Source organism: Eleutherodactylus coqui, chromosome 9, assembly GCF_035609145.1.
Source record: "Eleutherodactylus coqui strain aEleCoq1 chromosome 9, aEleCoq1.hap1, whole genome shotgun sequence".
NCBI lineage: Eukaryota > Metazoa > Chordata > Amphibia > Anura > Eleutherodactylidae > Eleutherodactylus > Eleutherodactylus coqui.
Window position 1 is genome coordinate 39,103,109 of NC_089845.1, and position 12,196 is coordinate 39,115,304.

General features: G+C 42.7%; 1 protein-coding gene across 2 annotated transcripts in view; it reads left to right on the forward strand.

Annotated features, from left to right (window-relative positions):
• LOC136579009 (ovalbumin-related protein Y-like) overlaps positions 1–11,849 on the forward strand; it is a 131,104-nt gene extending 119,255 nt beyond the window's left edge. For both annotated transcript variants that reach the window (XM_066579254.1, XM_066579253.1), the window contains exons 4-7: positions 2,100–2,217; positions 5,178–5,317; positions 8,458–8,616; positions 10,797–11,849. In XM_066579254.1, the coding sequence (XP_066435351.1) occupies positions 2,100–2,217; positions 5,178–5,317; positions 8,458–8,616; positions 10,797–11,201 (822 nt within the window). In that variant the 3' untranslated portion in view covers positions 11,202–11,849. The remainder of the gene's footprint in view (positions 1–2,099; positions 2,218–5,177; positions 5,318–8,457; positions 8,617–10,796) is intronic.
• The last annotated feature ends 347 nt before the right edge of the window (positions 11,850–12,196 follow it).

The following is a 12,196-nucleotide window of genomic DNA, read 5'->3' on the forward strand; positions in this document are numbered from 1 at the left end:
CATTTACTGAACTTACTGTTGAAGGTGGTTGTGGTAGAGTGGGACCTCATTATATGTTTTCCCATGGGGACCCACGGTTCCTTGTTAGCTACTTCTATAGTGCATGCAAATTGTGCATTCAAAATATATAGTAAAAATAATAAACAGTGGAAAAAAAGTATACATATTGGTAAAAGTGAGGTGGTTTCAGACGACCGTACTTGAATTGTGGATTCTGCAAAAACTGTCCGCACAGACAATCCGCGGTAAAACACAGGCATTGAAAGGCATGTATTTTCAAATTTTCTTTCACACATGTGGGTACGAATTGCGTATTCTGCGAGCAGAAGAAAAATTGCAGCATGTTCTTTTTTACCGCGGAATCCATGCGAATGGCCTCCATTGATGTCAATGGAGGTGTGCGACCCACAGCCTATACGCAATTATCATTGCGTACGGGCTGGGAACCTGTATTCACTAAGTAACTGTGCGGAAAAAGCAAATACAACAAAAAAGAAAACCTGTACTGTACATGATCGCCTGCATGCCTCCGCAGTCATATGCAATACAGTTACTTGCCATACGCAGGGTCACCAGCCGCGCTCACAGCCGGAATCCCACATGAGGAATCTGGCCCAGTCCTGTGAACCTAAGGGTGGTTTCACATCTGCGTTGGAACCTTCAGCTGTTACATGCAGCGCTTTGTCTTCCAGCTAAAAGCCAGGCAGCTGAGTGGAAAGCGAAGGACCTCATTATAGTCAATGGGGTCCGTTCAGCACTATTCACTTCCATCATAAGATGGAGTCATTCGGCTGCGAGGAGTCCCCTTTCCTGCTCCTCGAATGGGACAGGAAAACAGAACCCCCGACACAGGAGTGAAACCACCCTAACGCTCCACCTTCAGAACAATTTAACTAGTAGGTTTCAAAATTGTATTGTAATCAGTTTCCTAACAATGATTAGTCTTTAAGGGCGAAAACACGCGGCCGTAGGCACAACTACACTTGCCGGTACGAAGCTTAGTTGCACCTGAACAAGAAAAATTTCTTCCCCTTCGCTGGCGGTTCCAATTCCGTGCCAGAGTGCAGGAGTTTGAAAAATAACATGGGAAGATGGGCGCTCATAGTACCAGTATGTTGTGGGTGGAACAAGTAGAGGAACTGGTAGCATCGGCCATAGTAAAGGCTACATAATGACACCCAGTGTACATCCAGGTGACAGCATGACATCATATGAATTCCCTGCTGTTTTCCTCTATTACCAAACTTTATCTTGCTTTTCCCTAAAAGTGAATGTCCATCTTTAAAAACCATTTTCTTTTTAGGAATGGGATTTTGAAAATCTCATCCAAAAGCTATGGAAATAATTGGCACAAAACCGGTGCAGAAATTGACATGTGGCACGGAATTCAATTCCTCAGCATGTTCATTTTATTGCTGTGTATTCTGCAGAATTCACCTCTACTCAATGAGGAATATGCAATAAAATCCGCGGGTTTGGAGGCAGGCTTTCTGCTGTTGCTCTACAGTGGAATGCCCATGGCAAATCAGCCCCCTTGAAGAACCAGCCTTAGAGGTCCGAAATACTGTGCTGATTAATTTAACGTTATTTATCTTCATAGGTGGTTGGAAACTCCCATTTCTGCTAGAGCCACAAATTCTGCAACCCCCCTCATACAACTTTGTGGGAATATAAAAAAAGACAAGGACAGGCAGAAGAGTATAGAACAAAGTACCAGGAAACATATTAAAGGGGTTATACAGGATTGAAAAAACCCCACAGCTGATATCTTCCAGAAACAACGTCCCCCATATCCATTGATCGTTCCCAGTATCGCATCTCAGTTCTATTGAAGTGAATACTGTTTGTGGATAAATTAAACTGAATTTTTCTAATTTCGTGGAACCCTTTAAAAATAGTGCGCTAGTATATAGATACTAATAGACTGACCTCTCATTCATTTTCATGAAAGAATCCTAAAAGAAAATATGTTTGGCAATGCAATATAATGGTGAATAGATTAATTAACTATAAATTAAGTACAATAATAGGAAAAACATGTTAAAAAGTGTTCATTTAAATATTCGCAAGAGCTATTATATATTATTTTATATTTCTAGGCATTCATCAATGTTTCTAAAACATGGTACAACTCAAAACCAGGAATGCTTGATTTTAAAAATCATCCGAGATCCGCATGGGAATATATAATTAACTGGTTGAAAGGAAATACGGAAGGTAAGCCATATAATAGTACTGTATATGCCAGAATGTGACTTTTTTTATTCCACAAAAAGGGAATAAAAGTTAATCAATATGTCCTATGTACCCCAATATGGTACCAATGATAACTCACCCCACATAACAAGCCCTCATAAAGCTACATATTATATGTAACCCAAATGGTCCCATTAAAATATATATATATATATATTCATTGGCAAAAATAAAAGTGTGTCTCTTAGAAGAAAAAAAGCTGCTTACCTAAAGGCCCATTTAGACGGGACGAATGCCGGGCAAACGATGCCCGACACTCATCACCGCACATACTACCGGTAGCTCTGGTGCTGCGGCACGCAAGCTAGTATTGTTGGCTCACGGCGGGGGCGGCAGGAGGAGATATCTCTCTTCACGCTCCCCTGTCCCTCTCCATTGACTTAACATAGCGCCCTTTCAATACTGAACAACTGCTATGTACACTGAACAATATTCGTTCAGCTCATCGCCCATCGTTTATGCAGCATAAACAATGGACAATGATGAGCTGAATGATCATCATTCAATGTAAATAGCGATCGGGCAGGCATTCTATCAAGCCACCCCATGGGCATGGATTGATAGGCATTCTGCCATGATAGCCCTGGGGCCTTTCTGAAGGCTCCTGGCTGCCATGATACCCACACGGGTCCCTGCAATCTCAACTTGGTACTCCCGAACATCGTTTCGGGGATTTAAACGCTGCTGTCATTTAAAAGGTAACAGCTCTGATGAGCCACGTAGCTTTTTGGAGCTGTTGCTGCTGGGTCCTGGCTGTAAGAAACAGCTGGCAGCCGTGATGTATGGAGGGAGATAGCGCAGCAACAGAGGACGTAAAAACACGATGGACCACTATGGGGTTAAGAATGCTAATAAATAGTAAGAAGGACTAATAAATACTTAAATGAGCACTCCGGGACTTTATCCTTTATAGTTCTGCTTTATCCTTTCTGCTGTGGGGTTTTTTGCCTACCTCTGGATCAACAAGGAGGTTGAAACTGGCTGATAGATATTGTCTTCATTTAACCTAACATGCTATGTTACTATGTTATTGGTGACCGACAGTTCATCAATAGGTGATTGGCAGTGACCCGCAGCTCGGTTTCCCACTCATCAGCTGATTACCAGAGCTGTTTTAACTATGGTCAGTGCAGGAAGCAGAATGCACTGACCATAGCACAGTGGCCTGAGTTGGTACTGCAGGCGCAGCTCCCATTGAATTTAATAGTAGCTGTGCCTGCGGTTCCAACTTGGGCCACTATGCTGTGGTCAGCACATTCTGTTTCCTGCACTGACTGCTGTGACAGCAGCCATGAGAATCAGCTGATCAGTGGTGATCAGAGTGGCACGTTCCAATCATCTATGCATGACCTGTCAGTTATCAATAGAAAAAAAAATTAAAAGTCCCAGAATACCCCTTTAATTAAAATAGCATCATATTCTACAGCACTTTACAGTCAGGGGAGGAAGTTACCATACAAAGCAGGAAAGGAGGACTTGCTGCTGTCTTCTTGAAGATCTAAGATAGAACTAGGTTTAGTTTCTAAGTTAAAGGGGTTGTCCCGCGCCGAAACGGGTTTTTTTTTTTCAACCCCCCCCCACCCCACCCCCCCCCCCGTTCGGCGCGAGACAACCCCGATGCAGGGACCTAAAGAAAGCTTACCGGAGCGCTTACCTTAATCCCCGCGCTCCGGTGACTTCTATACTTACCGGTGAAGATGGCCGCCGGGATCCTCTTCCTCCGTGGACCGCAGCTCTTCTGTGCGGTCCATTGCCGATTCCAGCCTCCTGATTGGCTGGAATCGGCACGTGACGGGGCGGAGCTACACGGAGCCGGCATTCTGCACGAGCGGCTCCATTGAAGAGAGCAGAAGACCCGGACTGCGCAAGCGCGGCTAATTTGGCCATCGGAGGGCGAAAATTAGTCGGCTCCATGGGAACGAGGACGCCAGCAACGGAGCAGGTAAGTAAAAAACTTTTTATAACTTCTGTATGGCTCATAATTAATGCACAATGTACATTACAAAGTGCATTAATATGGCCATACAGAAGTGTATAGACCCACTTGCTGCCGCGGGACAACCCCTTTAAATATTACTTGAGGGGAGAAGTGATTAAAGTCTAGATGTTGAGTTTTATAGGATCAGTAATGAGGCTAGGAAAAAAAAGACAAAAGACAGCTATGCTTGAAGGCAGGGGCATAACTATAGGGAATGCAGGGAAATGCGGTTGCACCCGGGCCCAGGAGCCTTAGAGGGCCCATAAGGCTTCTCTTCTCCATTTTAGGAGCCCAGTACTATGAGTAAAGAATAATAGTTGGGGGTCGTGTTACAGGTTTTTGTATTTGGGCCCAGAAGCTTCAACTTGATGGCAACTCCTTCCAGGCAGAAAGAATATGCAAAAACTATGTGTGATCTTCCTGTTCGCAGAAGTCAAGGAAGGGGTAGGAGGCGCCTGTAGCAATTGGGAATAGCATGCTGATTGGAGTACGCTGGAAGGAAAGGTCCAGTGACTGCAGTGTGTTTCATAGAACTGTTTGCTTTTAAAAACTACTATACAAAGTTCTATGTAAACCGTGCAAGATATATATATATATACAATGTGGATTGAATATAAGGAATACATTAGAGGGATTGTCCATTTCTTAACTATTGATGACCTAATGAATTCATCAACAGGGGTCCACTGGATTTAATTATTACATGTTAGCAAAACCACTGACAGAGTGCAACTCCCACCACAAGCCCTGTATGGCCACAATAGTTACATATAGGATAGAGATCTCATGACAACACACCGCAAAATCATGTTGCTTTGAAAAGTTAATGACCTCATTACACACATATCTGAAGATATCCGGCCAGGAAAGGGGGCAGATTTTAGGTGATTACATAAGCATAAACTGTAAAATCCATTAATTTAAATCCTGTGTTCTTTTTTAGGCAACTTCGAAAGCATGCCTGAGAATTCGGTTGATAATGATACAAATCTTGTCATTATCAATACAGCATATTTATTAGCCAACTGGACCCAGAGCTTTCCTCTGACCAACACTGAAAATGCGCCATTTACTAAGAGCAATGTAAGTATAATAGAGCAGTTATAAAGTAAGGCACACAAAAATGCTGAATCTGAGCAAATTCTGTTTATTCACTAACAATATTGAAATTTCCCATTCTTAAAATGTAGTTGGCTAGTTCAAAACCGACAATGGCAGAAAGTCAAATTCTCTAATATTTAATATATAAACAGTAAAAATATAATAATTTTTACTTTGACAATTTATATGGTATAAGTGAGATGAAGTCTAATCATTGTAAGTAGAGATGAGCGAGTATACTCACTAAGGCACATTACTCGAGCGAGTAGTGCCTTAGCCGAGTATCTCCCCGCTCGTCTCTAAAGATTCGGGGGCCGGTGGGGGTCGGGGAGCGGCAGGGGAGAGCAGGGGGGAACGGAGGGGAGATCTCTCTCTCTCCCTCTCTCCCTGCCGCAACTCACCTGTCACCCACACTGGCCCCCGAATCTTTAGAGACGAGCGGGGACATACTCGGTTAAGGCACTACTCGCTCGAGTAATGTGCCTTAGGAGTATACTCGCTCGTCTCTAATTGTAAGACTATGTTCACACGGCACACCAGCTCATTGATCTCTCAAGCAAGTTCACTTCTAGGTGCACGGATCCGCATGAGCAAGATGCACGTGGTAGGCTGAAGACACAATGATCCGGCTCCGGAAGTAGATAAAACTAACTTTATTCAAAAAGCTTTAAAAGTCACATCAGATCATAGACTTTGTACTATAAAGACTCCCTATGTTGACACATAGACATTTTGGATGTACTAAGCTTCCTTAGTTCTTGTGCTGACTGAGGACGCTTAGTACATCCGAAACGCCTATGTCTCTCTGGCACGAAGTTTATGATCTAATGTGACTTTTAAAGATTTTTCAATTAAAGGGGTTGTCCCGCGGCAGCAAGTGGGGTTCAGCACTTCTGTATGGCCATATTGATGCACTTTGTAATATACATCGTGCATTAAATATGAGCCGTACAGAAGTTATTCACTTACCTGCTCCGTTGCTAGCTTCCCCGTCGCCATGGTGCCGCCTAACTTCAGCGTCTAATTGCCCGATTAGACGCGCATGCGCAGATGGGTCTTTTCCCTTCGGCTCGGTTCGGCAGCAGCGGCGTTCTGGCTCCGCCCCCTTGTACGCATCACCGCGTAGCTCCGTCCCCGTCACATGTGCCGATTCCAGACTCCTGATTGGCTGGAATCGGCACACGTGACGGGGCGGAGCTACGCGATGACGTGTACAGGGGCGGAGCCAGAACGACGCTGCCGGACAGAGCCGAAGGGAAAAGACCCATCTGCGCAAGCGCGTCTAATCGGGCGATTAGACGCTGAAGTTAGACGGCACCATGGCGACGGGGACGCTAGCAACGGAGCAGGTAAGTGAATAACTTCTGTATGGCTCATATTTAATGCACGATGTATATTACAAAGTGCATTAATATGGCCATACAGAAGTGCTGAACCCCACTTGCTGCCGCGGGACAACCCCTTTAAGTTATTTTTATCCTCTTCCGGATTGTTTTGGGTTCAGTCTCTGTTCACACGGCGTTACTCACCACAGATTTTATGCAGAATTCATGCCGATTCCACATCAGATCTGTGTGTAAATGTTTTCCATTACTTTTAATAGAAATCTGTGCTGTAGTCTGTCTGGCGCAATTTTTTCTGCTCATTGATTTTAAATATGTGTTGTGGGGAAAAAAGGTAATGTGTCACTTTGTGATGCAGTCTCCATCTGAAAATCCACATATGGATTTTTTTTCTTTGGCTGTGCTAAATCCACATGGAGATCCCCGGCTGCAACAAATGCCAGAAATCCACAGCAACCTCAAATTTCTGACACAGATTTTAACCCTTTCCAATCCAATTTGTATCCTGGTCGGCTTACTATTTTTCTGCCGTTATACAACGGCGCTATCTGCTGGCTAAAGCCAGTACTGCATGAGGAGACACGTTGGATAGGCTCCGACAGCAGAGAGGCTGGCAATATACAGTAAGAGAACCCTGACGGACGTCCTTCAACATCGGAGCTGTACAGCCTTTAATCATAATGTCTTCAGAGGTCAGACAGTGGATTGGAAAGGGTTAATTGCAAGTTACATTGAAAAAATCCGATACAGATTAGTGTTATGTGAATATAGGCTAAGGTGTCGCTTTCTTCATTTTAGATACCCATTTTCTCAAAAAATATAATAGACAAATTATTCCAACAGGAAGTGGTCTATATACATAATAATGTGGAAGCACATGAAAATGTGGAGAAGAGCCCCAGGGCTCGGCCTTGGAGTTCTGCTGCGGATTGTAGTGTCAGATCCACATCAGTAAAATCCACCATTGATCTGACACTTGTTGTAACTTCTGAAGAAGACCTTTTAGCACTATGGTACAATAGCTCGGTCTTCGGCAGAGCGATATGACTGCAAGCGGGACCTTTTCCTTAATGGAAATGATGTGATGGTTGGCAGAGCTTCTTCCCCAATACTGTGTCGAACTTTATTTTATCCTGCGTCCACCCCTGGGTTCCGCTGTAAATACCTTCCACAGCATGCTATGGATAAGGGATTCTTTCTGCACACTTGTGGAAACTAATTGCAGAGGAAAAATCGCAGCAGGCTCTATTTTTAAGTGGTGCCCGCACGGACGGCTTCCATTGAAGTCAATGGAAGCCATCCGACCCGTGGTCCATCCGCAATTGACATCGTGGATAGGTCGCTGGTACCCATGTCATCACCTAGTAGCAAAAAAATAATTTGAAAAAAAGGAGAGACTTAATGACAGGTACGCGCGGACATCGACCGGGCACAGGGAATCTGTGGCCTTATGCAGCTCCCACTTTAACCTTCTATATATCAGGCTCTACTGAAGTTACAACTGCAATCCCTCCAATTGTTGGCTTTCAAACAAGCCCAAGAGCGATGTTCTAGCTGCAGTACAGCCTGATTTATAGCCATTAGCAGCAATGAAGTACTTCATATGTCCTCGGCTAATGAGGTGCTTCCCTGTGAGGACATAGGAGATATGTGCTTGGCAGGGAAAGGGTTAAACCTTCATTTTTCATTTATTTTTTTAAAGGTATAGATACCTATAATGACAGAGCCTGGAGACATGTATATTCTGTACACTCATCAGTTTATTTCTATCCTTTCTAGAATGAAAAAGTACACATGGAATTAATGAGCGTAGAGGGTAACTTTAATATTCGGGAAATAAAGGATCAAATGTTAAGTATCATTGAGCTTCCATATGGAAAAAGGAAAAATCTGCGTATGTATGTCATACTGCCTGATCAATACGATGGTATTACAAAGGTAAGTGTTATAGTAATGGAGATGTGTCATGATGAGGTACTGAAACATAAGAATATATCAATATAAACTTATTGAATGGATTAGAATGGCTGGTGATGGGTCATATTTATCTTTTTTAACCCTTTCCAATCCACTCTCTGACGTCTTAAGACATTATGATTTAAGGCTGTACAGCTCCGATGTCGGAGGACATCCGTTGGGGTTCTCTTACTGTATATTGCCAGCCTCTCTGTCGGAGCCTATCCAACGTGTCACCTCATGCAGTACTGGCTTTAGCCAGCAGATAGCGCCCTTGTATAATGGCAGAAAAAGAGTAAGCCCCCTAGGAAAACCAAGATACAAATTGAATTGGAAAGGGTTAATAGCATTTCCAAGTATACAGTATGTCATAATAAGAAATTGAAAAAATGACTATGAATTTATCATCTATATATTAAAATCAGGTCAGTTTCATTGGAAATTAGGAACTTAAAATTATACTGACAACCTTAACCCATTTCCGACCGCATAACGTAAATATGTCATGCAATCATGAAGGGTGCATGGAGCAGGCTCAGGAGGTGACAGCTTTTTGACAGCTGACAGCTGCTAGCAACTGCTGCAATCAAAATTAGCTTTGATCTGTTTACTGTTTAGATGCCTTGGTTAAACATTCAGCAGCAGGGGGCCCTTACCACGCCCCATCAACACCCTTACGCAACGCAATCAGGGGGTGTTGATGGGCTAACATGGCAGCTTGGAGCCAACACAAGGCTCCCAGGGCTGCCATGCATAGATGCCTATCAATCCCTGCCTATGGCAGGCCTTTATAGGCAACATTTACAAAAGTTGTATACTGCGGTATTGAAGTATTACAATACATAGTACAAGTGATTAAATGACCGCAAGTTGAAGTCCCCTGTGAGAGCTAGAGAAAAGTGTTAAAAATAAAGATCCAATAAAGTTTTAACAGTAATACAAAAACATTAAAGTTCCAAAATACTCGTTTTCCCATTCTTCCATAAAAATCCAAACAATTGAAAAAAAATAATTTGGTCTTGTTGTGTATGTAAAAGCCCAAACTATTAAAATATCCCTTGCCCATACGAATGTAACATAGATAAAGAACACCAGGTGAAACTATCACCCATTAACACCTCTCCCTGTCTTCTACAAATGAAGATGACCAAGGACCTTCCTGAGCGGGGACATTGCCCCAACAAACGGGGCCTAGGGGCCTTCGGATATGGGCTTTTGCTGCCCCTAGAAACCCACGCACCCAGGGTAGGATGCATACACATGTCACCACAGACAGAGACAACTGGACAGGATAAGAAGACATACAGAGTCATAATCACACCATACAGCAGCCAACACTAGTAGCAGATGTTAATGCTACAAATGCCAGGTATTAGTTGACATTTTGACCAAAATATGGAAGCTAGCGGGCCACTTCACGGCTCCCAGCAATACCGCTAGTCCCTACACTAACCAGGAGTCCAGTGACATAATCAAACAAAACCACAAGACACAAACCTTTCTTGCAGCCACCACACATAGAACCTGCTCACACAACACCGAGAGAGAATGACAACAGAGAAAGCTGAACACACCCACACCTGGGAAGACAACTTATATGTGTAGTGACCTAGAGTTATTGGCTGACTGCAGACACAGACACGCCAGCCAACACAATCCCCCATCATTGAGCAGGAAAGCTGCAGATCATCTGTAGTACCACACGTCTCAGGAGATGAACGTGACACTTCCTGGATTTCATGTATCTCACCCAGCTTTCCTAGGACGAGATATATACTTCTTGGAACCTAATACACATATAACGGGACACTTGGGAAAAAATAGCGACCAAGCGTGGAACTCTTTCTGTCACTGTCTCACAATAGTTGTCCTAAGCTTATGTCACCTGTCACCTATGTTGCCAATTGAGCATCACTAATACTTACTTTCTTATTTTCAACAAAAAAGAACACTTTGCGCTCATGGCCATATTATATTGCCATATTACAGCTTCATTTTGTACGGAGTCCAAGTAGGGATTCCATAGAGCTACATATGGTCTCCACTGTGCCTCCATATGCCTTCATTTTCATACAGAGGAATATATAGATTTCTTACATTTTTACTGTTGTAATTCTTTTTTCTCATCCTTACAAATTATTGTCAAACCATTTATATTTCAGATAAAACAAAACTTAACATATGAGCAACTGAATGACTGGACCGACCCAGACAAGATGAAGAAAGAATTCATTGAAGTTGGTCTCCCTCACTTTAAGATAGACAGTACCTACTCCATGAAAAATGTTCTGTATCGTATGGGAATGACTTATGTTTTTAGTGACACCAAATCAAACATATCTGAAATATCTGATGAAAGTTTGTATGTGTCAGACGTCATAAATTTGGTAACTATGCAGGCAGATGAGGACGGTACGGAAGAAACAACTAATGCTGATGATGAGTTTGGATTTCTATCCTTAAAGCTTCCACAAACGACCTACACAGCAGATCATCCATTCATCTTCATTATACGGGATTTGCTTAGCAAGTGTTTTCTGTTCTATGGAGTATTTCAAAAGCCATGATTGAAGGAACAGCTTTAATTACATTCATAATATTCACCAGGTCAGAAGATGACAAAATACATATAAAAATGTAACATTTTCTCATGTTCCTCACAAGGAGTAATCCACTCATTACAGCTTCCTTTTGTGAGGCAACTTCCCTGGCAATGAACAGATCGCAGTGGGTCCAAATGCTGGGATACTTAGAATCATAGAATCGTAGAGTTGCAAAGGACTTCCAAAGTCATTGGGTCCAACCAGGATGCAGGATTCCAGCCTCTTCTTGAAGACTTCCATTGAAGGAGAACTTCCCACCTACTGTGGTAACCTGTTCCACTCATTGATCACACTCACTTAGTGGTCAGCTATAATACAATAGCTGGGTGGAATTACAGGTATACAGTGGTGCAGCAGGAGAAAGGTAGTATTCCATGGTCTTCTTTTAACCCAGTGCTTGGCTGTATAATATCTAGTCACCATGATCCTCCAGAGCACAAGCCGGTCTTTTTAGCAGCTCTCTGTGTAACCTAATGAAGGTCAGGAACACAAGTGGAGAGTACTATGGGTAGTCGTTGTCTCAAGTAGACCTCCCATGTAAGCTTGTCTTTTGGGTATAACGTATATGTTATATTTTAATGATAAAGATTATGTGATATTAATAAATATTAGAATTAATCATTGTTGCCTCTATTGGGCTTAAAAAAATACAACTTTAGTGCTGGAACTTGGATGTTACAAAAAAGGATAACCGTAAGGGAGGGGAGAGAAAATTATGATTAAAGGGCCACTCTGACGAAAAAACATTTTTCATCATCTGATTGCCTGTCACACTCTGGACATCTCCTATATATATTGCAATCACTTTCATGCAGTGCAGCCTCCTATCTGATGCTTATTCTGGGTCCCTTCACTAATATAAATGCATCACAGAAGGGGAAATATAAAAAAAATTTAAAAACCGTGAAGTGGTTAGTGGGCTCATGTATCTTGGCCAAAATCCAACCAATACCTTGCAT